At 38.8% G+C, this 25,212-nt stretch overlaps 1 protein-coding gene across 1 annotated transcript; it reads left to right on the top strand.

The window, feature by feature from the left end:
- Positions 1–4,161: 4,161 nt before the first annotated feature.
- Positions 4,162–23,979, top strand: LOC129281712 (L-gulono-1,4-lactone dehydrogenase-like). Its single transcript, XM_054917625.2, has 7 exons — positions 4,162–4,381; positions 13,488–13,646; positions 14,103–14,326; positions 14,781–15,320; positions 16,950–17,104; positions 17,391–17,604; positions 21,890–23,979. Exons 1-7 carry the CDS (start codon positions 4,174–4,176, stop codon positions 22,604–22,606), a joined length of 2,217 nt encoding a protein of 738 aa, XP_054773600.2. The 5' UTR covers positions 4,162–4,173; the 3' UTR covers positions 22,607–23,979.
- Positions 23,980–25,212: the final 1,233 nt, after the last annotated feature.

Below are 25,212 nucleotides of genomic sequence, written 5' to 3'. Positions count from 1 at the left end.
TCGTGCACTTCAAAATAAAACTTTGAAGAAAAGTTACAATTCATATTTAATTCCAAATGGTGCCAAAAGACAATGAGTAATCATGGCCATTATTCTACACACACCCTTTTACATGTACGTTACGTAACACTACGGATGTACCCACTTTGACTTCAGAACCGGTTTCCAGAATTCGACCTCTTGTGTTCTCCGGATACAACATCACGTTGCTACCTCCTCGTTATCTGAGCATGGTGAAATCTTTTTCCACGATCTGAATTAGGAAATGGCAAAGAATTTGAGAGGAAAGGATTCATAGAAACTAGTATCCAAATTGACTGGAAAATTCGATCTTATGGCTATGTATTTCAAGCCGGATCCCCGGATCGTATCCGCTGTTTCAGGTAATCATGATTATTATTAGGTTGCTAGGATACAGCAGCATTAACAAAGATGAGAAAATCGGGGTCTCATATAAAAATAAATCAAACCTGTAATTATGCTTTTATTTATTTTCAATTACTTTTATTGCTTATCAGTGATCAGATAATCATGAAACCCAATAAATCCCTTTTTTAAGTAGATCAAAAACAAAATAAAGCAATTTAGACATAAATAAAAAAAAAAAACTTTCCAATTAAGTTCCTCTGATTAGGCCTATTAGTTGTTAATTCATTTTAGAGTTCACACAATTACCAATCAACGAGTCTACTAACATGACTAATAATCACCTGTTATGCATTCTGTGTGCATTATTTTATCACTGCATGGAAAACTTTATGGACTGGAAAAAAAGATCTTTATACAAAAAGTGGGACAGATTATATGATATCATATCAGCTCTGAATAAAGTATTCACTTTGACCGAATTCCTCGCCAGCGATTGTGCGGGGGTTTACTCATATCCATCATCCATTTCTGACAATCTATTTATTTTTCTTTGATCAGGGCTAAAATCCCCGTAGCCCCCAAAACATAACAAAATACGTCTATTGAACTTGAGATTTTTAGCTCAGCATCACCTGTCGCGCTCCGCATCAACAGCCTTGGCCTTGGCAAAGGAAAATGAAATTGGGGTTCTTATATCAGCCGATAATCTCTTCACATCTAAGGGAGAAGAAGAAAAATGTATCCTTTGCCCGAGGGAGTCGGACAGCATCGAAGGTGTTGTGTGATGTCAGACGACACGACGTGTAAACACACTGGAAGGAGGAAAGAGGGAAAAGCTTGCGTTTCGTTGCGCGCTGGAGTGAAAGGTTGCAAGAGTGATGACAACATTTATTCCGTGGTACACGCATGCAGGTTGCAGAACGAGTTTAAAATAATTGCTTTTGTAACATTAGTGTCGTCGTCATTACATCTTATTGGTCCCCCTCTTTTTGCCTTCTTCATGGGGATGGATGTAACAATGTTGGACTTATTGTGGAGTGGGGTGCTTTGTTCTGGGGTGTTTTTATGAGCGACGGGGAGGGGGGGGGGGGGTCAATCTCCCAATAGGGAATTTGTGATTTGCACGTCCACCATTCACTTACATTGAACTGGTACATAATCTGATTTATGTTTTCGGCACCCAAATGCAAAGCCGGTGCAGTGAGGCACCACAAAACACTGTCCACTATCTACGTCGTCTTTACGAACGGTTGGTATGTCAGGCAACGGTATTACTGTTTGCGCATGCTCAGTGACTCTTAACAATCTTGGGTCTTTCTTTTTCTCAACCATTAAAAAAAAAAAAAAAACGGCCATGTAATTCAGCGCTCCGTAATAGAAAGGAAAAGGTGCTATATCAGGTGACTATTGGCTGGGATTGGAAAATAGAGGCCGTTCTCATTACGTTTTCTAAAACTAGTTTACTGGAAACCGATTCAGGAAACCACTTTGGAAGATCGCTTTGCTAGCGTTCTCACTTGATCACACGAAAGTGGTTTTCAAAATCACTTCACGTAAAGCGCTCTTGTTGCTATGGAAACGCTCTTAGTGGGGTGACACGTTTCGCGCGAAATTCGAAACCGCAGCATAGGCATTCTACACCTGTCGTGTGGAGTAGCGTGCTCAAAATGTGCGAAGATCGCTTCCCGAAGAACGGTTGTGTCCTCACTTACGCTAAAACCAGTTTAACGAGGCAAAGCGATCTTGAAAACTACATCGCGAGGTGGTTTTCCAAACTGGTTTGGAAGATCGCTTCCAAGACCGCTTCGACCGTTCTCACTACGCGTTAAACTAGTTTCCACTAAACTAGTTTCCAGTAAACTAGTTTTAGGAACGTAGTGAGAACAGCCTCATAGAGGCTGTTCTCACTACGTTCCTAAAACATGCGCTTACATCCCTTCGTAAGCCTTGGCCTTTATTCACCATTCTTCCTTTAAAACATCGCGTGTTTGATGTTCATTTCAATACCAGAATATCTTGTCTCCGTTGATTTCCTTTCTTCACCAATCCATATTTTGACCTTGACTTTTAGCGACGCTCTTGGGGATTTCTTTGTTTCTCTTCTTTTCCTCTTGAAACTTGTGAGGGATCCCATCCTTCATACGTTCTTTAAAGAAATAAAAATCACCCAAGGTCTGCCGGGTGAATTCGACGTCTTTGAAGAACTGTCTATGGCGTGGGAAGTGGATGACAGAAAAGATTGACATCTACCCATTAGAAATGGTACAGACCATAGATTAAAAACTTTGCCTCATTTGCATTTTGTGCTACTTCTCACAACTGTTCAGATATATTCACATATTTATAAATTCCATGATATACTGTAGCGTAAAGAGCTCCGTGTAGATTTTTTGTAGATGTAAGTTTAGAAGCAGTCACTTGGAAAATTATAGAAGTAACTTCTTTGCCAAATAAATGGGATTATTTTTTTTATTGAATTGAAGGGAAAAATAATTATTGCAGTTTACACTTTCTTAAATACGAATGCCTTTCAGTTTGATTACTTCCGAATAAATTTATAAGAAAAGAGGGCGAACTCGTCCTCATTAAGCGATTAAAGTTCACGCCGCGCCCACAGGTTGAACCCCACACCACCTCCCTACCGCGCAAATGGTGTGTGGACTTATCTCCAATCAGCGTGTTCACAATAGTGGTTAAAGCAGGGAATGGTGGGTTAAGCACTTAAAGCAGCGTGATGACACGCACTTTGACAACTGAATGTTTATGAAATTAAGTATTTCTCCCCATCACAGTCGATACACAGGATCATGCTGACTCTTGCTGAGATATCGCATTTTTAACTGCAGGTCTATTAATGACATCAAACTTACGCACCATAAAACTATAAAACTGTATTTGAACAGATAGGATGCATGCAGTGTTTAGTGATGATAGTAATATTTCTTGAATCGATAGCATCCGCGCGTCTTTATCGGTCGATAGATATTACAATCTACATGAATAAACCGTGATATATTAATCACACCCGTGTATGTACAGACACCTGCTTTCTCGGTTTTCAAAAGCATCTGCTATTCATTGTCCCTCCCTATCCCTCTGTCTTCCACTCTCAATTCCTCCTTCTCTTACCCACACGCACTCACACACACACACACTCCACCCACATACACCAAACATGCGGAGGAAATGGGACCAAATTCCCTACCATCCCATCCTCAATCCTCAACCGTGACTTTGCAAAAAAAAAAATGTATCCACATTGACGTGTCACGCAATCAATCCTATTCCAACCAAAGCACCAACAAGCTGGAGCTCTCAAAGGAATCTGCCTACATTATTTTGTAATGATTTTTTAAGGAGGCAATTATCTTCGTACCTGCAGTACTGAATACGGATCCTGTATCCAGATTGCTATCTACAGGAGACGTAGAAATGTAATTTTGACGATCATTATTTTATAAAGTATACTTAGGTGTCTTTGCAATATATATTCTGTAATTTTTAACTGTGTAACAGGAAATGATCATGCAAGTCAATAATGTTGTTGTTACATAACCATGATAAACGACAATTCAAGCAGATCAAACAGTAATATCATAAATTCAATACATGTATTATCGAAATAGCCGTCGTTACCTGGAATATTATATCCAATGCAATCCGACCTGCACATGTAAAATGAGGCGAACAATCGTCTTGCTATAGTATGAAAGATTTTTTAAATCATAATAATATTTTTTCATCTTGCGATTCATTATCATGTTTTGTTTTTTCTCGTTTGATTTAGGTAATGCCCTCAAGTCCATGTATCATACGTTAAGCAGGACGTGTAACATAGTAGATTGCTGTTCTGGAGTTAGGTCGTGCAACCAGTTTGTATTCCCCTGCATCAGATGCTGTTCCTATGGCAACAGAAGAGTATTTTACAATTACGACGGAACGGAAACGGTACAACCTCTTGTCGATTACTTCAGACCTACCAACAAACTCTCCAGGACAAATCTTGTTAAAGGTAAGTTTATTTTTTAATCTTTTGTAATGTCAGTTATAAAAAAAAAGGGAATCATCGACATAAAATCTTTAGTGTGACAAGACACTACAGGGGTATGAAGAATTGGCCCACAGAATTTCCCTACCGCATACAAGGTGTTGGTTAGAACTTCTGTTTGTGGGATATCACAGCCTGGAGGAAATGCTGGAAGCATGCCTCCTGATAGTCCCAGGGTTCAAGAGTGCAGAAAATAATAGCAACTACCATGTTTCATATTAGTGCCTTACTACAACATGACTCAGGAACTTTCGCGCCAAAATTCATCCCGTCATGCATTGCGTACCCTTTCCTAGTCACCCGTACTTTTAATCCCTTTCAAGGGAAGTAGGGGATAGGCCTCCAAGCATCCCCCTCTTCACACTTCTTCAAGCATCCTCCGGTCCTCACCACATAATTAGCCAAGATGAGTGTATCTCCAGCAAAATCTGGACGTCTTTTTTGATGTTTGATGTCTAACCGCAGCGAAGAGGCGGGTCTGTGTGCCAAACCATCAATATGAAAAGTTGGGTCTAATTTACAAAGCAGTCATGGCGAGTCAGGGAAGAAGTTCTGTGATTTCAGCAGGAGACTGTTCAGTGCGTAGGACAGGATGGCGCAGAAAGGAAGGCAGGGCGAGCTTACGCGTCTTTGACGGCTGTTATTGACAAACACCAAAGCGGTATTGACACTTTGTAGGAAAGAACATCGATATGAATCTTCGTGCCCTAACCGGAGACGGGTGTCGGAAATAGAAAACGATAGGTTAGGGAATTGAAATATTTCGAGGCTGCTTTTTCTCGTCAGGGAGAAAACGAGGAAGCTGTAGTTTGCTACATTAAACATCTTGAAATTGCACTTCGAGGCTGTCTGTTTCAGATCTTCATGTTATAAACTTACTTTCTAACACTGGGCTGCCTCTGGTTTTCCACGTTGAGCGAAACAAATGACGAATGAACTTCCAGTCGGAAATGCAATCCCCCCCCCCCAAATTAATTATATCTCTAGTTTCTGTTCTTGTCTTTATAATTGAAAATAATACCTGTAGCAATCCGTCGAATGTACATGAAACCAGGCAGGGAGTTGGGAGGAGACTCCCTGATGAAACCAAAGTCAGTTCTTCCATCGTCAGAAAAGCGAATTTAACCAGTGATTAAGGCTATGAATCCATTCATGCTTGCATGTCTATTGTGGTTTATGATAGGTAAACAAATCACCGTAATCCCTGTGTAATTGGGTAATTAACAAAGTTCTCAGAGATGAGGGCTGGGAGTTTCATGGAGAAAGAACAAAGTGAGGGGAAATAGGCGGGATTGCATTGTGGCGGCCACTGTAAATAACACCATAATAAGAACGTCAAACACTCCTACAATAATTAAAAACGGAAGTCAATGGATTTAAGCCAATGTAGTAGCCAATAATACATAAGTGCTGTTACCTCTGCAATAATTGTTTTCTGCCTGTCATTAAGAAAGAGCAAAGAGGGTTGTGATTTCGGATGGTTCTTCTGCAAAAAGCCACTAATCCACCGCGATCGATTTCGCGTTTCCTACAAACCTTCAAGCAATGTTTGAACAGAGAACATAAAAACAATCAACTTCTCACTGGAGAAACATAAAAGATGGAGGAAATATGTTTCAAATGTGAAAATGAAATCTGATATGAAGCACATCAACAAATGCCAATCGCAGGGGAGACATGAAACATCAGAAAACATGGAAGCATGCTATTCCTATATTCTCAAAATGTTAAGCATCGTCTATTAGAAATTATTTTTGAGAGGTAAATAACTAGTTTCACATGATTTATACATCTTTATGGCAATCTTGCTCGTTTCCTAGATTGATTGGTTTATGGTCCATTTATACTGACAGCTTTTAACGTCCAACACACTACTGAACCGCCATGAATCCATGCCAAATTTATAATGATCTCTATCCCTATTTTCTTTCTCCCGCTTCTATTTCTGTCTTCTCTCTCTCTCTCTTTCCTTCACTAACTTTTGCCTTTCTCCTTTTTACCTTATACAAACTCTCAGCCACCCCACCCCCACACACATATAGATTCACTCACAAGCAATCACCTTCCCCCATCATTTCGGCGTACCCTACCAAATCGTTACTCTTTGTTTGTTTCTACTTCTCCTATTCGCCACCCCCCCCCCCGTAACGATCCTCTTTCCCTCCCCCTTAGTCCCATTTCTACTCATCCCTTGTGGATGGGAAGCCTAGTTTTATTACGACCTTGACATCATTTTCATGTTACCCCAGAGATGGTATCCCTCCCTTGCGTATAGACGATGGCAGGAAACCAAGATCAAGGCCAGATTTTAGTCCTATCTTCGCCCTTTCATCCAAGAAACCCGAAACCAGCATCTAATTTGTTTCAGCGTTATTTCTCTTTCCCTTTATCACGAAAAAATTAAAGTATAACCCTTTTTTTTTTATATATAAAACACAATTTCTTGCAGTAGCAATGAAAGAAAACACGAGCAGACGGAAGAAAAACAAACCCGGCAAACAAGTCCATACTTCGAATTTAACCTAGTTACCTGAAAAGTGATATTTGGAGGATTTCTAAGGGATAAATCTCATGGACGCATTTAGACAAATATTCGAAAATGAGAAGAATATTACAAAGACTTATTTTTGTTTGTGCTTGCATTGTTGTTTTCAGAAGAAAACGTGTCGCAATGTAAATATTATTTTCATGGGATCGGTTATTTTAGGCAGGTATGTGGCTAGTTAATATCTTGGTGGTTGTTTTTGGCGCCATTTTTATCCTTTTGGGAATGGGATTGACGATCAACAATCCGAGTGCAACCCTACTTAGACTACAATTACAACTGGTTTCATCATCTTCTCGTAGAGCAATGTGTCCACCCCCCTTACTCTTGTAAATGAGTCTAACAAACAGTAATCATGTCTATAGGTAGGCCTATACGTTTCATCCATAAACATATACATATAATATGTTGAAGTAGTAAGAGGTCTTATGATAGATGGAAATCGCTTAACTGCTAATAAAATATTGAGGAAATGTTTCTATTGCGAACACGTCTTCATTAGATAAAGACATGTTGTAACAATGTAACCTACTTCATTGCATACGCTAAGAGCCCTTGCATTCAGTTATTGTAACTTATCTTTCCATAGCAGATCTCTAAGACTTAGCATTATACAGGCCAACCAATTCAGTCTGTCCTAAGAGCAGCCTCGCTATCTCTACCAAACAGGCACGTACGACTTTTTTAGGTCCATGGGAGGGACGGAAAAATTAGAAATGTCTTTGAAAGTGAAGAGTGCAAGATAATACCACAGCGGCGTCTTAATGCGGAACACACGGTGACAAGAAATGCATTTTGCCTGCAGCAGTAGCACATCTGTTTGCAGAATTCATCCTTATTTTTCTCGAGCCCGTTTTACACTTCACCATGGAGCTAATTTTTACATCCATGACTTTACCATGCTGGACAAACGTTCTTCAAAGTTTTTTTTATCCATTGACATGTTTGGGAGATCATTTCATTTAAGCGCCTTCACTGAAACTCTCTCAATTTTCAATGTCGATATGATGGAAATTCCATGCTAATTCTGCCTCTGTGACATCTAGTTGACATTTCGACATATTTTTCCTGCCCTCAAGTTCAATGTATGGTGAGGGTGAGTTACACACGTGGTTACACATCATTTGTAACAAGGCACCCGATAGACCTCCGATTCGCAATACCATAGAGGATTGACATTGTCAGATATTCAGAATTCAAGCTAATTAATCGCACGCTCATTTCACGCCACCAGGCACAAGCACACTAATGTGAAAGTGCATTTTCCGAATTTGTAGATTCTGGTACATTATTGTCATGACAACAATATCAATGGGGGCGAAACATTGGATAGAATTACCGAAAATAGGTAACAAGAAGAACATACGGCATGGTCATAATGATAATAATTATAATAAGAGTATTAATGACATTCGTATTAAAGAGGACACCGTCGAAAAACGCTCTTGTCGAAAGGCCCAGAATCAAATCGCTTATATACAAATAAATAAACTATCTACAAATTAACGTAAAAGTTAAGTTTTATGCAGAAGTTATAATACGACACTCTAGGCGAGGAAGTATTTTTTCTTGGGGGGTATAACTCAAATTATCTTTTCTCCATTCTTGCAACGAAACTTTAATTTCGATCACCAGCAAAAAAAAATGAGAACATGTACACACACCACTCTCCACCGTATTGGTCTGGACGTAGTACCTCAAGGGCACACTAAATTGCTCGTTAAGTACAGATCCAGGAGCGCTTTTCCAGGGCACGGGAATACATAGTCTGGTCCTCACTCAACTAAAGTACTTTGAACTAGGATCCAACTATTTCCTCGGAGAGAGAGGGGGAAAGAACCAATTTGGGAAAACTGTATTCTGGATAGCATACTGTGATAAAACCTTGACTGGTAGGCCTATATGCACTTGAATAATTACGGATGACGATGAGTACATGGTATTGAAACCAATCTTCATACCAACGTGCGAACGTTATGAAATGAATACAATGGCTGACTAAAGTAATTAATATTAAAGGTGACTAATCAATAACAGGCCTCTACGATTCAGAGTAAGGAAAAGGAGAATGGGTAGTTCGGTATCATTCCTTTCCCGGGATTCCTTTTTACTATCATGACTATGGAGATACTTGTGCCTATTTCATGTATTTCGAATGGATTTTTGTCAATGACCCTTGGTTGTTGCATGGAGCTGTTCCATGGTTGTTGGGAATTCATGGACTACAGCTCGGCTCAAGAGATTCTCTCTCTCTCTCTCTCTCTCTTTGTTTTGTAGCTACAGTCACACCGACGAAACCGACTCCAGAGAGTTCAGACCGACCAAAGCATTTAGACTATCGTCGGTTTGGAATCAGTTTCATGGTGTGACAGAGCATAAAGGTTGTTTTTTGCTGGTAAGGATTGAGGCGATTCCTTTGTTGATTTTGGCGATTTCGTGTAAAAGAATAAGGATTTTTCACCAACACACCCATGAGACAACGGTTACTTGAGTTAGCAGGTACTCAGTGATGTGAGAGATATTATTTTGAATTTCATGGAAAGAGGTACCTTTGGCGTCAGGCCAACATTGTTCGGTACTTCCCGTGACAATGAGAACATTTTCTTCTAGCCTTTATCTTGAAGACGCAGAAGTCGAGAAAAGTACTTTCTTTCCAGTTTCCACCACCTTCGTACAACCAGTCAACGAATGATAAAGAGATACACAACACGAGCTGTGCATCTGTAGCGCCCCTGTCATATCGCCAAAAACTGAGTCAAGACTGACTGAATATTTACGTTACTTAGAATGGTCTATTGTGTTTTGGAGTTTGTCTCGTTGGTATGGCTGACCCATAATGACCAGGGTCCGTTACACAAACTTAGCAATCATCGTAGAACATATTTATATATATATATATATTTACAATTTATTGATTGCATTGACTAAAGTACAGTTAATTGTGAAAATCAAGCGTATCGATTCATTGCTAACCTTTATGTTACTGGATCCAGATGGCCGAGTCTGGGCCTCTATGTTCCATACATGGTATACATTATAATATGTCTGTAGGGTTTGGATTAATGTTTCATAACACTCCCAGTGATAGGCGGCATAGGCCTATATACCAAAGAGACATTCATAATCGGAAGACAAGATAATCAATATCACCCTTTTTGGATATTGTGATAAAAGCCAGTTGGGAATACGTTTTCGAATGTTTCCAGAAATAAAAACACGACCTTAATGTATTCCATTGTTATTGCTATAGGCAGATATCAAGGTCATGCAATGTCAGGTGTATTAATCATTAAATGTCACTAGAATCGAAAAAGTACAGAGGGGTGTCGCTCTTATATATAGGGCTTATTATATAAATGATAGGCCTTTTATATTCGAAATTTACTGTGACTAGAGTCAACGAAGTCTTTATTACTGGGATAGATAATTTACGACATCAGTCGTTAACGCGCACTTAAGATAAATAGCTCTTCCCAAACACTTACCGAATATGTTTATAATATGCGGGGCGGTGACTCGAGATTCAATCTCAAAATGTTTTTATCAGAAGAAAACTACTTCTGAGTGTTAATGTCACCTTGATACGATTGGTCATAAATATTCATTGTTAGAGATTTCTGTTGATATTTCCAATGTTTTATTTCGTTGTCCCGATCATCTCTAGGGGACGTGATCTTCAATCGAAAGAGATGGAAAGAAATGAATGAAATGCATGGCTTTTGAATTTTAGTCACATGGCCAACACAAGAACGCAGATGCCAACCATATGAATACCCTAGATAACAATATACAATTATAAAATACAATAGTAAAGTAATCATGGTAATGGTGTCTGTGAATACAATTATTTTTTCCTGTGTTTCACTATCGTCCGATTAATGTACAACGTTGAAAACACCTGCACATCTGCACGTTTCTTAAGGTGAAAAGGAAGCTACATGATAATTGCCATCAAAATTATTAAAAAGTGGTCGCTTATTCATTCAATTCTGCTTTGCAATTTATGTAAGGTATTTCAAATTTCATCAACGGTCAATCTCCAATGAATTCTGCTGCAGCTTTCCACAGAGAATGTCACATAGATTGCACATATACTCACATAAACGGAAATCCTGTTGGTTCTTCGAGTGACTTTGTGCCAGACTTTGTACAAGATTCAATGTGCTTATTTTACACATTTGAGCCATGTTTGAACCAATTTTGCTCAAATAAATGTCACCAGTGTTTGTAATCTAACAAGTTTATATATATAGCAGTTTTCATTCTTGGTGGAGGTGTACAGTAGCTCTAAAGCCTCTTTCACTTTTGAACAATAAATTTAAAGTCATACATCAGAGTCCGTATATATAGTGGTTAAATTTCCTTGATTCATTCTTTGAATGGTGATATAGGTAATATCAGCATTTAAGGTGAGATGAAATTCAACCTGCAATTCATTCAGAGTCAGAAAGTGTCGAACAAAAGAGACTTCTCAAATATTCATGTTAAAAATTACAGTTGATGCCATATTATTTGAAGACCACCTCTTCGATCATGAGATATGATGATTGTTCGATTTGAAAGTCAATTATGTGAACAGTTTTGGAAGACTCCCACGTGGTATTGACGTGCTCCCAACGTGGTCTCTTTCGACCCAGAGAAGAACCATCTTCCACTCTTGACACCCATCTCACAAATCTTCACGCTTTTATTTTCTATTGAGTCTTGACTGTAAACGTCGCAGTTTACAATGGTTGCTTGGATGCCAAATTCAAAGTAAATCTAATGACAAAGTGAAGATGCTTCACCTCTGTGTGGCCCTCGACATTCCTAGTCGCAAATCTTAGCGCTACTTGAGAATTTCTCGTTTACAATAATTGCTTAGGGAGCCTGAATCTCATCCATAGTCCACTCTGCCATATGAATGGATATCCCAAGGGGTTATTTCATCAAGCTCATGAAAGGATTTGTCGGATTTTTTTCTATCCGACAAAGTCCGTTTTATCCGACAGTTAATATACTAATAGCGCTTCTCAGCCAATCAAAATCAGGGAAAGTTGTCAGATCTAACATCAAGTCGGATGACACATGTCCTGACGTCAGATAAAAGATTACGGAAACTCACGTGGTTGTAGGTCTATATAGTGTCCGTTTCTTTAACCCCTTCCTGAAGACAAAATGTATTTTAATAACATTGTATGGTCATGTATTATTGATGTATTCATCATCATGTGTTTAGAAAAAAAGGATTAATCTCAGTTTGTCGAATCGTCAACCTTGCTACTTGGCATCTTGACCATGAGTCCTCAGTTTGGTTTCAGGACTCCCCAGAAAGCCGTCCATTGCCAGACCGATGACGTGCTAATTAGGGGGTGATTGGATATCGCACTGAACCTTGGCTGTTCATTTTCGCTTTGTCTGGACGCTAAGGACTCCATGGAGAGTCCAGCAAGGACTTAATGGACGCATAAACACCATACAACTGGGTGATCTTGTTAGCAAACATGAGATAAATGCTTTGAAGCGCCATGCTTGGCCACACGCTACGTTCTAAGGTCATAACTATGTGTCTTCGGAATATCGCATAACTGTAGACATACAATTTGTGGTGATAGCACTTCGAGGTATTTTCATGTATGCTGAACATCATTGACTATCGCGGGAGGTGGTGGGGACTGGGCATTGGTAGATAAATACCCATTCACATACTATGTACATGAAGAAAGACGAAATTTATTCCCCGAGAGAAACCCCATGAACACATCAATAAACCTGACAAACATACCCAATTCAAAGGCGGTATCAAAAGCAGATTATTGCAAGGGATTCATCACATGCTTCTCTTAATGTGGCTAATGATTATCAGGGGTTCTAGGTCTCACCTTGAATTAAGTCGAGTTCCAGACAATCTAGTTAGAGAAAACACCGATACACTTAAGAGTGTGCCATTTGTCAAACGTTAACATGGATAATGCACATTAACATCTTGGTTTAAGCCTCCGTTTTCTAATATTGATATTTGATTTTGATAGTGTCTCGTGACAACTGTACCATTATAGGCTATATAGTCCAGTGAATAAATATCTTTCTCTATTAATATTTCCTTCTTTCATTATAAGAACTTTCTTCTTTACTACAAATTACAACTTAATGTTGTATCATTATATACTTGCTTCTTGCATTCTATCACTACACATCATGTCCCAATAGCCTGGAAGCAACTGCTGTCAGAGTGTCCATATTACGGTTTGTTCTTTGAAAGAGTTTAAAGCTCCTTGTACCATCGCATTTCTCATCTGCTGCAGCCTGCACGCTAACGAAGGCGATGTTTTCAAACGAGCTATTTAAATTCCCAGTCCAAGATCTTAAAAAAAAAATTCATTGGAGAAGAAATTTGGGACGCCATTTTGGATTTGCAGTAAGTCGGTGAGAGAGCGAAATATCGGATTGTATATACATGTCCATTAAATATGAAAAGTCAAGAATCTGGATCCTGTTTCATTTTATTAATTCTAAAAACAATATATTTTTATTAATCTTTATTAGGCATGTCGTTACCGAAGGAGCGTTTGAGAATAGGTCTAACAGCAGTAGAACAAATTGCTGAAGTGGTGAGGTACGCATACGACAACGACCTCAGGTTACGGGCAGTCGGATCGGGAGCATCTTGGTCTAAGCTCACCAACGTTCGAGATATCCTTATTGGTAAGAGAGAAACAATAAATCAATCAATCCTATTGGATTAATGGTGTGTGTTTTTTTCTTAAGTTATCCTGCATGAAAGCCATCTATGATGAATCGTAGTTATACTTCTAGTTTACCCTTGAGTCAAGTGTAGGTGTTATTTATTACATCATATTTGCTTGTTAAGTTTACACTTATTTCGAGAGACACCAACTGGTGTCCGTTTTTTTTACACCCCACTTTTTAGAGTGTAGGTTGATGGTAATATGGTTTTAGCGCTAATAAAACTGAAATATTCCCCTGTAAACAAAATAATAATTGATAAAAATGATAGTGCAGCTCAAGCCATATGGTCAATGAAATATAAAGTACATGAACCAATCTAAGAGAGAGAAAATATAAAGCCTATTCTCAAGACCGTCATTTAGCATAACATGGGTTTCTTTATTTCTTTGGCTTGATTTTCTTTTAAAAAAGATATGAGGGATCTGACGCGGATAGTCCGAGCCAAACCTCAGAACGACGAAGGAACCATCTATCACATCGAGGTCCAAGGTGGCAAGATCTTACACGACCTCGTCAGGGAGATCGACTCCAAATACGGCATGAGCTTACCGTGCATGGGAAACTATGCAGGTCAGACTATTGCAGGAATCATCAGTACTTCAACACATGGTACCGGCCAGGACTACCCAACCATGGTAAGATTCTTCAGATTATAGGTTCAGTATGCAGTCAATCTGTACTCGGGAGCTTTTGAATCCATGAATAGGAGGACGGTAGGTGTGTCGACGGAGAAAAATGTCACTATTAAATAAATACATTCTATGTACTCCTCCGTACCGCCGTAGTTCTGAAAGTTTTTTTTGCCATAATCTTGAGCATACTGATACTGGTCATACTGTCAATACAGAAATCACTTTCTTCCGATCAGTGTGCAACTAGATTATGATTATGATACCTCAGAATGTGTGAGGTGCCATCATCTGACATTTTGAGGACAAAATGTATCTTAAAACTTATATACACGATTCTTTTTCATGGATACTACGGTTCATCTTGACTTATGCTTCTTCCTATGATTCTTCTTGACCTCGTATTGAATAGATTTCTTCATGACCTAGTAATCCTTTTCGTTCTTTTTTTATTCCTCAGTCAAATTTCGTCATTGAGGTCCACATGGTTGTCGCCAGGGGGATCCAGATCAAGGTCAGATTACCGAAGAATGGCGAAGCAGAAGAAGACTTCGAATCGGTGAGGCGGCGGGTCGAAGCTGCAAAGTTTGGCGATCCGCCACTGGAGATCCAAAGTACAGAGGTATTCCGAGCGGTTGCCGTCGGTTTCGGTTCGTTAGGCGTCATCTATTCCGTTACACTCGAGTGCATACCAGTTTTCAACATCGCCGAAACTCGGCATTACATTGACATTGAGTGGCCGGAGAAAACCGAGGAATTCCGAATTCCCGAAGAGCTTCGTGTGCTTTCGGAAGGACATGGGAAGTTCTTTTCTTTTTTCGTGAACCCATTCCCAAGGGACGGTGATAAGAGTGAAAATGGCAACAGGACGCTAAAAGCGGTGTATTTGTCAGGAGAAAAGACTCTGGAAACAGGGACGTGTCAGTGTAATATGTGTATGGATATGCAGTGCTTCACGTGTACGGGGTGCCGAGGACAAAGTGCGTGTCAGATTGTGCAGGTGAGTCTAGGATCATACTCTTACATATAGGACTGTATGCTCACCTACATCTTGCTACAAATGAAATATCTCCCACGATAATCTGCTCTCATTGTTTTCTTCATCAGAAATCATATATCTCCTTATTTCTACATTCTCAGTTCATTCTCTAGAATCAAGAGTGTTCTGTTTGATAATTCAACGTTTCATGCATCGGGCACGGGGGGGGGGGGGGCGTTGCACAGTTCTTCTAATCGTGCGCTTGAATTCTCCCTTTAATATATTTTTTCTCACTTTATTAATCTCAATTTCTGTTTACTGTATTTAAATAAATAAATAAAAATGGCACATCTCAATTCAGTATCCATCTGTATTTTCTTTCGGACCAAAAGACAATGTCTTATACGTTGTATGGGGGTTGGCTTATTCTGGGTTTGCTTGATACGTTCTTTTAATCCGATTCGTAGGAATACAAACTGTTGTTGGTATGAGTTACGTGATTTTTCATGTTCAGAAAGTAGAAAGATTAGTCGAAAGGAGCATGCAACAATTGACCTCTTATCAAATAAACTAGTTTACCCAAATGATCAGCCTCATGTTAAAACGCAGTCTAGCAAGAAATGAAAGAAGGGATTGAAAATGGAGAACATCTGAAAACTGGCATCACACGTGCCCCGTTTCGGTAACCATAAACCTAAATTTTCCCTCGTTTTTTTTTTCTTCGGGGTGTTAATTTCAAAGCTGATCCGTGTAAGTCCGTTTGTAAGCCTAAACCTTTCAGTCTGAAATACAAGGCTGACTGTGTTTGTGTAAAATCTCCCGTAAAAGACACTCGGTTTAGCCCTGTGGGGGAAAGTGTGTGATTCCACAATCAAAGTTTGGGATGGTATCTTCAACTCCTCTTTTTTCCAAGGGTCACGTTAACACTCTTGAATTAGTCGCTCACGATGACCATGTCTTTGTCACTTTTAATGTTTCTTTAATCAACAGAACAAATTCTCAATACCAATTATTTGGACAGTCAATAGAAATTCCAATATCACGTTTAGACGCAGACGCCTTCTATCAATAGTAAAGAATCAATAAGCCAAGACCACAAGTTATTTTTTTTTTAAATCGAGATCTGAGTCGATATCATCTGGTCTGGTGTGAAGTTTTTGAAATCCCCAGCGGCAGTTTGTTCTATTGGCGCAGTATTATGCCATGGTGGTTTATTGAAGAAAAAAGTACAAGCAACAAGTGTTGGTACAAAAGCATCACCGCTCCACCGGATCCAGGTCTTGTTGCTTTAACGTGACATGGCGTAAAGAATCAGCGAAAGTGGCCCCGTCGATACACCAACTACCCTCCAACTTACCGCCATCTTGAAAGGTCAGAAGGTCATTAACGAGAGCGATTGATGCCTGCCTTTGGCGATCATTAGGAGGAATGGAATAAAATATATATCGTTGACTCATGAAACATTCTGAAATAGATCTCTCACGCCAATCAGATGTTTCATGGGCGCGGATTCATGAGTTTCAGATTTTTAGAGATGTTGCAATCATGATATCGCATGTAGTTACCTTATATTATAAAATGAGAACGATAATAGATGTAATTTGATAAAACTAACATAAAGCATGACTATTTCCCTCTTTCTGATTTCAGACGGATTGTTCAGCGAGCTGTTTTCAAATGATCACTCGGTTTCTGCCCTGCAGTTTGGCGTATTTTGCTGACTGTGGCCTACAGCAGTTTGCAAGGGGGAAGATCTATATCCAGAGGTGGTACAACGTGCTCACATTCACCAATGGCAATATCCAGTAAGCTACTCTCCAAAATAAACAAACACAAGCATCATATATTCATCTCAATAAAAACAACCCTCGAGAGATCTAGAGATTTTCTCTTCACTATTCGTTCAAATGTTACCCCACTTGGCGAACAGTTAAACCCCATCGTCATTTGAAAAAAAAATCAGTGTTCAGACAAGTAATGTGTTATTAATTCAATAAAGCAAATGCATGTTTTTGTTTCTTTGTTAATCTAAAAGGCAATATTATGAATGTATACATGGCTTATGTAATGTTTTTTTTTTTTTCTTGATAGTGTGAAGACAGCGGAGTACTGCGTCCCTCTCTCGAACTTAGATGGCGCCCTTCACGATATCCTCAAGATAATGCAGCAGTATGGCGAGATGTTCGGTTCGTACACGCTGCTTCCGGTCTATGTACGAATGGTCAAGGCGGATGATCTGTACCTTAGTCCCGCAAACAGAAAGAAGATGGATGGTTCTACGTCAGATCGATTCTGTTTCATCGAGGTAAGAGATAAAATATTTTCACATCCCTTGGGGTGGTAAGATGATGTTGAAGAATAATTGTTACTGGAGTGGTGAAGATTTGCTGAAATTCCATCCATCAGTTGTGAACTGTGTTGTCACAGTCACACCGATGATGTCGACGCCAGACCGACCAAAGCCATTGTATTCTTTCCAATGACATACCCATGGGTCAGTCTGGATAATATGGTTTTATTGGTGTCTCTACCGGATGGTTCTTGTTAAAAGCCTTTATAATAGCAGAAGATGTGTCTTGTATCAAATAAACTGAAGGAACACCTCCGATATAATATATCGAATTCATTTTCTTCTAAAATCATGTTATAGACATCATTCATGCATATGTTCATAATTTCATAAAGGGGTTATACGACGATTTCGCTGCTCACTCTTGTAAATAAAGTCAAGCAATTGAAATGTGCCACCACTATGGATATTGGAAAATAAGATGATCAGCGAAATCTACATTAAAGAAAACTTAAGCAGCCATCAGGGAACGCTATGGAGCATGTCAATAGTTCACTTCAATACATATAGGACCGTGCCTCTCTTTCTTTGCTCTCATAACAGCGGAACATTTACCAATTTCTCCAAAGAAAACCGACTTCAAGAGGAGAAGATTGTTGGTTGGAAAGTCGAGTTCTTTAGTGAGAAAGAAAAAAATGTGTTCTGTGTCGAGAAAGAATATCAGAAAATATCACAAACATTAACCGCAAAATAAACTGAATAGAGTCGTCTCAATTATGGGGCGCCGAGGGCGAAAACTTTCCGTGACAATTCGCGAGAAATGCCGCCGTCAGGTCCTGACAGCTTATGCGGACCCTCAGGCATAGTCGCCTGCCTCAACATTTGAAACAGATTTTCCAGCAAATTCTTTTGCTCTCTTTCCAGACGTAAAAAGGAAAAAGAATGAACAGAATTTTTTTAAAAGTCAACCTTGTTTTCAAATCTCATTTTTCACCACGTATCCTTCATATCAACAAATCCCACAACCATCACGATTACTGTTGATTTGGTTTCTGAAAGCAGTTTTGAAAAGTCGCTTTATTTCAAAATGTGCAGAATTTTTTTATTGTTCTACATTCAATGTCACATGAAACAAAACAGATAAATTTTTCTATTCAAGATTTTGTTGTAAGGTCTTCCTATAATTATTATACTTGCTTGTATAACGCTGAACCCTAATTCATCAGAAGTCTGTAAACGGTGTACATTAATGCAGCAAAATGTGATGTTCCAAACGTCCTATTTAATGGAACCCTTCTTTTCATAGACGAACCAAAAAATCCATAGACAGCAATAAAGTCCAGTTAAAAAGTGATTTTTCGCTTCCCGCGCTTTTCAGTCGTAATTATTTTATGTCTGAAGTTTTGAACTTTTCGTTAACAAGAGAATATAAAAAAAATTCGCACCCTGGATTATTGCAAGTCAGCGTTCCCATTAGTCACATCTCCCGAAGACTGGAGCAAGGAGAACAAAATAATGAGGCGCAGATGAATCCTTGGCAGCTACAAAGAACGGAAGAGGGCGTCTCAGATGAGAAAATGGAACAGAGAATGTGTATAAGCCAAGAAGGAAATGGAAAGAAAGAGTGTGTCGGGGCTGTCATGGTCAAGGCCACCCCGAAATACTTCAAGGGAGCCCACCAAGACAAGGAACAATTCTTGAGTTGCGGGCTGAAAGAAAAAAGTGCATTGATATTTGGAGAGTGCAGCTTTCTTTAGAGGGAGAGGAAATGATTGGATTGCGTGACACATGGATGAAGGGGTGGGGCATGTGTTATGGGATGTCTTGAGAAGTGGTTTTGTATGCATGAGATGGTTGCCAACACAGTGTTACCATAACGGTTGTCAGAGCCATTCAGCATGTAGAGACATACGGAGGCGATAAGACGAGTCAAAGAGCGTAACTAGGAACAGGATTTCTCGTGAACAGTCGAGTTTAATAATTGAACTAAATATTCTCCTCATTTTATTCTTGACTCACTGCTTACATGTAATGATCAAAGATTCCAGCTCAAAGGGATGTAAAGGGGGTAGGGCACATCCAGAATTGATTTACCAGGAGGTAATTTTGCTTTTAAAAAACACGACAAGCAAAAAAAAATAATAATTACATAGTCATCACGACTCTTGGAGAGCATTTCCCGTGAAGTGTTTTAAAAGCAACCAAAAAAAAGGTAGAAAAGAAAATAAACATTGTTAAAAAATATTGGCAATTTTTCTATAAATATTTTACTTGCATTGAGGACAAGGCAAAAGCAAGCTCCCAAACGTAAAATACAAGTGTCAGTAAATTGGATTGCATTGGTCTTATCATGAGCCTACATTTACAATTAACATAAATATCATCTGGAGTAAAAATCTTAACAATGCATGTTTCTTGATTTTGAATGGCATCTCGGTCCAGTGGGCGGAAAATATGGGGTACAGGTCACACACCGCAAGTTATAAATGGGTGGGAAAGATCGACATGAGACAAATTAAGAATAATTTGGATCAAGCCCAGACAGGGTTTAGTTCATCGAAACGACCTACTTGACGAGTGTGATTATTATCATGAAGAAATATTTTTGTGAGGCCTTTCCAACTAAAAAAGTATCATGGAAATTTCGTTGGTTAAAATAAATTAACAAGATATCAACCTGCACCCTACCAACACCAATTCCTAAATGAAACAGAAATGGTCCGTGTTTTTGTTAACTTCTTATATATGTTTGATTTTATTTTTAAGTAGAAATTTTTAAAAGAATTATTAAGTTACGTTTTTTCCTCGGGTTGAAGTAAATACACAATGATAAGTTTGGATAAGTTTTGACTTCATTTTACCCATTCCACATTATTTGATATCATTATTTGTTGAATTTTCTATGGGGAAATAAAAGACGAATTAAGGATTTACAAACTGATGAAACGAAGGTATAACAATGAAATGTATATATCTAGTTGGTCAGCCTTTAGAAAACTGTCCAATTTTAATTTGACAATTCAGTAACAAACATAATTTTAGATTGGCCACATATACAGCAGGGCGCTGACGGGAATATTTTGATGGGGGAGGCAAGACGGTCTGAAAGATGATGTCAAATTTTTCTCAATCGAATGCAGGGATTCTCTTACACAAAAAAGCGCTCTATTTCTGGCACTCCTCTAAGTTTTGTTATCATTTTCAATTCTTTGTAAATATTTTTTAACTACTTTAAAACCACAGGGGCGGTCGAGCCCAGCCACCCCCCCCCCCCCTGCTCGTTAGATCCAACCCCAGCACCCATATGAATTAAGATATGGTCCCGACTTCCTCTACCCAAATCATTCACACCAATATCTTCAGGGCTTTCCCAACCTGAAAACCTAGATCTTTTTAGGACGTGACACATCCTTTAAAAAAGTGATTTTAATATCCACCTGATCGTCTTTGATGGTGACAAATTCAAACGACTTGGGGAAAATAATTCAGTTTACTCACCGCTTCGATCGCATCAGCATCGGTGCCCAATCCCGGTGGACACTGGCTGACCTTTCTTGTCATGATACGGTCAATTGAGTTTTCAATGTGATCTGTCTAAACGGTGAAGTGTGCCATCATGTGCTTCCGTTGTCCTAACTCTACTACCACGAAGTTGCCTCAATTGTTTAGGCCCTGGGCATGGAACTTCGTTCATGATGACAAAGTAACTCCCATGCGATAAAACAGGACAATTAGTTTACAAAAAATATTTGCTTCATTTTCCGTACAATCACGATATTAGAAACATTGCATGATAGAATATTTTATAGTTTGTCATCTGAATTGCAGGAAAATATTTGTAACCACTTTTTATGTGGTTACCCACAAAGCAAAAATATAAGATTTTTCTTTATTAAAATATATAGTAAAAGGCTTCTATTCCGTGACAAGTTACTGATGTACGATATTCGTACGGTAATCGTAGACTCTTTTATTTTGTTCAGTTTCAAGCATCATCCGTAGACTTATCGTAAACGGCATCGCAAGACCATCGCAAAGAAATTGTAATGAAGCTACGCGTATTACAGTCGTGGTAGGATTTCGGAAGATATTAGGAGTAAAATCAAATTGTTCGGAGATTTCTGCACAATCACCATGCATATTCTTCACGAAAGTTGTAAAATTATGTTGAATATCGTATGATTAATGTGACTGTATATTTAGGGCGAAATTTTCAAAATGGGCTTTGTCATGTTTGTGGAGGTTGTTTATTTCCTTCAATTTATGTGTTTTTGTTTACTTTTATATCTTTGTTCTGCAGGTCCCTTTCTTACCAGGAGCCTATGGTATAGATGAGTTTCACAAGAAGATTGAGGATCATCTCTATACACATTATAAGGCCCGTCCACACTGGAGTAAGAACAACTTCCTAAACCATAAGAGAGTGCAGCAACTCTACCCCGAACTCGAGAAATGGAAACAGGTCTATCTACTGTTCAACCGAGATGGGACATTCGACAACGAGTTCACCAGGAAATGTGGTTTTGAGGATTTCCACGCAACGGACGATGAAATCGTGAACGACCACGTGGTGAGAGGTGGACATGGAAAGCCTTGCGTCTGCCAGAGGTTAGGCGCTCGGGTAAATACGAGAGACGCTAACGTCGACAATGAATCGCGGGATGGTGGTAAGGACTCGAGTTCGGATCTCAGTTCGGAAGCCGGAAGTAGGACAGTAGAAGTTGTGGTCGAGGGTGATAGGACAGACTTATGGGTGAGGAGAGACTCGGGGAGACATGTAAGTCCGTGTTCATGCGACGACTCCATGCTGGGAATCCCCATGGGCAAGTCGGTAGCAATAGTGCATCAACCCAGCAGATCGTCGCTAACACCTTTCTTCGCCGAAAGAACTCCGCTTGCATCTGACACTAAGGAGGTCGTCGAGAGCGCAGCGCGGCACGGGTGCGGTGCCGCGACGCAGCGGGGAAGTGACACATACCCCCACCCCTTGCCCACGGTGATATCCACCACGGTTTGAAAGAAAATACCCAAAAGGGAAAGGACACTCTTTCGCTCACAGTTTGTTCTTGGACGCAATACCAAACGATCGGTTTGTCCCATTTTTTTTGTTTAAAATTGTGGTTGGGACGCGAATTCCAAAACAGTTCAAGTATAGACATAACAAGAATTCAGCAAGGCATTGAGAAAATAATTACTGCAAGGTGCCATGGAGTCTTCAAGATCTGAGTCAACTGCATATATTAGTCTTTACCCCCGGTCTTTACCGCAAGATATCTTCCTCGTCAACCACTAGATCGCTTGGGTAATGGATAGCTTGATGTGTTAATTGACACTGCTACATCACTTGAGAAAACTTAGGAAGAGAAGTGGTGTTTACATGGGGACCAATGAACATTGGTTTGCTGCCAGGAGTTCACGCTGCTTCTAGTTTGACCCCTAAAGGAACGACGGGTCAAGATGCGGTTAGTCTCTCTTACCAGGGGTTATGAATCATTTAAAAAGTTTTTTTGTTAATACCATACTGTCAGTCACTAAAAACATAAGTGTTTACTTTTTCAATGGGATAATTGAGGCATCTTCATACAATTTCATAAAGAAAGTGGTGTTTTACGGCCATGTAAGAAACAATTCAAAATTATAGATCCATGGTGAAATGCATTTCAAATATTCGTTTAGCCAATTATAACATTTCAAACTCATTGTTATTATGTTCTGGGAGCTTTGAAACCAAGTTAATCTCAACATCACGGTGATATTAATAAGTAGATGAATAAAATATGGATAATTTTTTAAATTTTGGCTTCTGTATGTTTTACTCTTTGTCAGGAAACTATGATCTGCATGATTAGTGATCTGCAAAATGAAAGAGTCGATGATGACACACATTCATTACTTTTTCAGATACAATGTATCATTTATTCAGTTTCTTAGTATTTTTATTAGTACTTTATGAGAATAAGCTACTGTATTACAATAAAGTTGTTCTCATAATATAATGACATTATACTCAACATTCTCTGGAGGGGAGTCAAAACATGATTAACTTTATCGGAAAATGTAAACATTTAAACTGTTTTGGAAAGAAAAAATCATCGGATCCCTTTCTGAAACTTTCAATGTAAAAACGTGGAAATTTCATGACTTTTTTATTTTACGTACAATGTTGATTGAGTTTTCAAAATCAGGCCTGTTTATTTCACCCTTTTTTCAATGAACTTTGTATTGGGGAGGCTGGATCTTAACTATTAATTTATATAAAAGATATTATCATTGAGGTATTATATTAATCAGTTTATTGTCATAGTTGACATGACTGGAAACAGAAAGACATACAAATCATGGAATCGTTGGTAATTTTGGGGGATCTGATGTTATTTTTGGAGAGCAGTTAAAAAAAAAACTAAAAATATTAAGACACAAGGAAAACTCTTTCTTGAAAGTCCTAATTGTCAAATCAATTTAATTATTTGTAAAAACGTGGTTTTCAAATTCCAAGTAATTTTTCACAATCATCATATTCGGAGAAATCATATGAATACGAAATTCAGATATAAATGGGTAGCAAATTGAACCTAAATTTTGTCTACTGAAAAAAATCTAAATATCTCATCAGGCAATCGTTATTTTACAAGTGCAGTTAATTTCAAGGGTTTTGCTCTCAAAACTTACCGCCAAAGATTTCCCCAAAATTGTAAGATCACAACTTATGAATAGTCACAACTAAAAGCATGGACCCTGATACTAGTAGAGGGAAATGCACAAGGCAAAAAGGTTTTAGGAAAGGGGGGGGAATGGTTGAGCGTGTTCGAGAGAAAGTGAAAGAATGGGAGAGAAAGCGAGTAAGGCGATTAGAAGTGAGAATGAGAGTATGAAAGAGAGAAAATAAGGGGGACTACAGAACGAGCGTCGGGGACAGGGGGGGGGGGGGTGTTGGTTTGGTACAAAAATAGCACAAAACAGCGAACTGCAGGTGATAATATGAAAGTAGGCATTTATTATTTCCAAGAGAATGCCGGAGGTAATTTAGGAAGTGAAGGTTAAAGTGGGCAATAATATGATTTTTATTTATTTTGACTCAAGCTCAAGAACTTGTGTATCAACTTCATTGAATTATGTGAATGTTTTTACATGGTCTTGGTTCTACCACCGCGTTATTTATCCTTCTGATATTTGTTTTGTCAATGAGAGTTAATTCGTGCTAGTTGTTGATTCAGAAGTACTGCTTTATTGCTGGAAATTAGAATTTCGTTTAGAAACTTAGTACTACGAAATTTATTTTGAAACGGGGAATTTAATGCTTCCTTTGTTTACAATTCTTTGTTAATTTGCCTTTTTTAACATCTATTTATCAAATGCAATGTGGCTTGAAGTTTATTCTGTAAGAACTGACGAACCGCTGAAAAGGGCAGAACGAAATTAATTGAACATGAGCTGTGGCCGATTTGTGGATGACTCACATTATCTTTGTATTCAAATATATGCCATGTTTATGAAAGTATGAATCAAATAATACTATTATTTCTTGTTAAGACAAGACTTTCGTGAACTGTTTGAAAGAAGCTGAAGCAGAATGACAATAGACAAACTCGTCTTAAAAAAAGGTTTATTCATTCAAAAGTGTTG

Source organism: Lytechinus pictus, chromosome 18, assembly GCF_037042905.1.
Source record: "Lytechinus pictus isolate F3 Inbred chromosome 18, Lp3.0, whole genome shotgun sequence".
Lineage (NCBI taxonomy): Eukaryota > Metazoa > Echinodermata > Echinoidea > Temnopleuroida > Toxopneustidae > Lytechinus > Lytechinus pictus.
This window is presented reverse-complemented; position numbering and strand designations above follow the sequence as displayed.

What these genes read in the sequence shown, in the direction of transcription:
- LOC129281712 (XM_054917625.2), top strand. Translation starts at nt 4,174, where the DNA reads ATGTATCATACGTTAAGCAGGACGTGTAACATAGTAGATTGCTGTTCT. An exon ending in GTGCGTGTCAGATTGTGCAG is followed by an intron (nt 15,321 to 16,949) that starts GTGAGTCTAGGA and finishes TTCTGATTTCAG; the next exon opens with ACGGATTGTTCAGCGAGCTG. An exon ending in ATCGATTCTGTTTCATCGAG is followed by an intron (nt 17,605 to 21,889) that starts GTAAGAGATAAA and finishes TTTGTTCTGCAG; the next exon opens with GTCCCTTTCTTACCAGGAGC.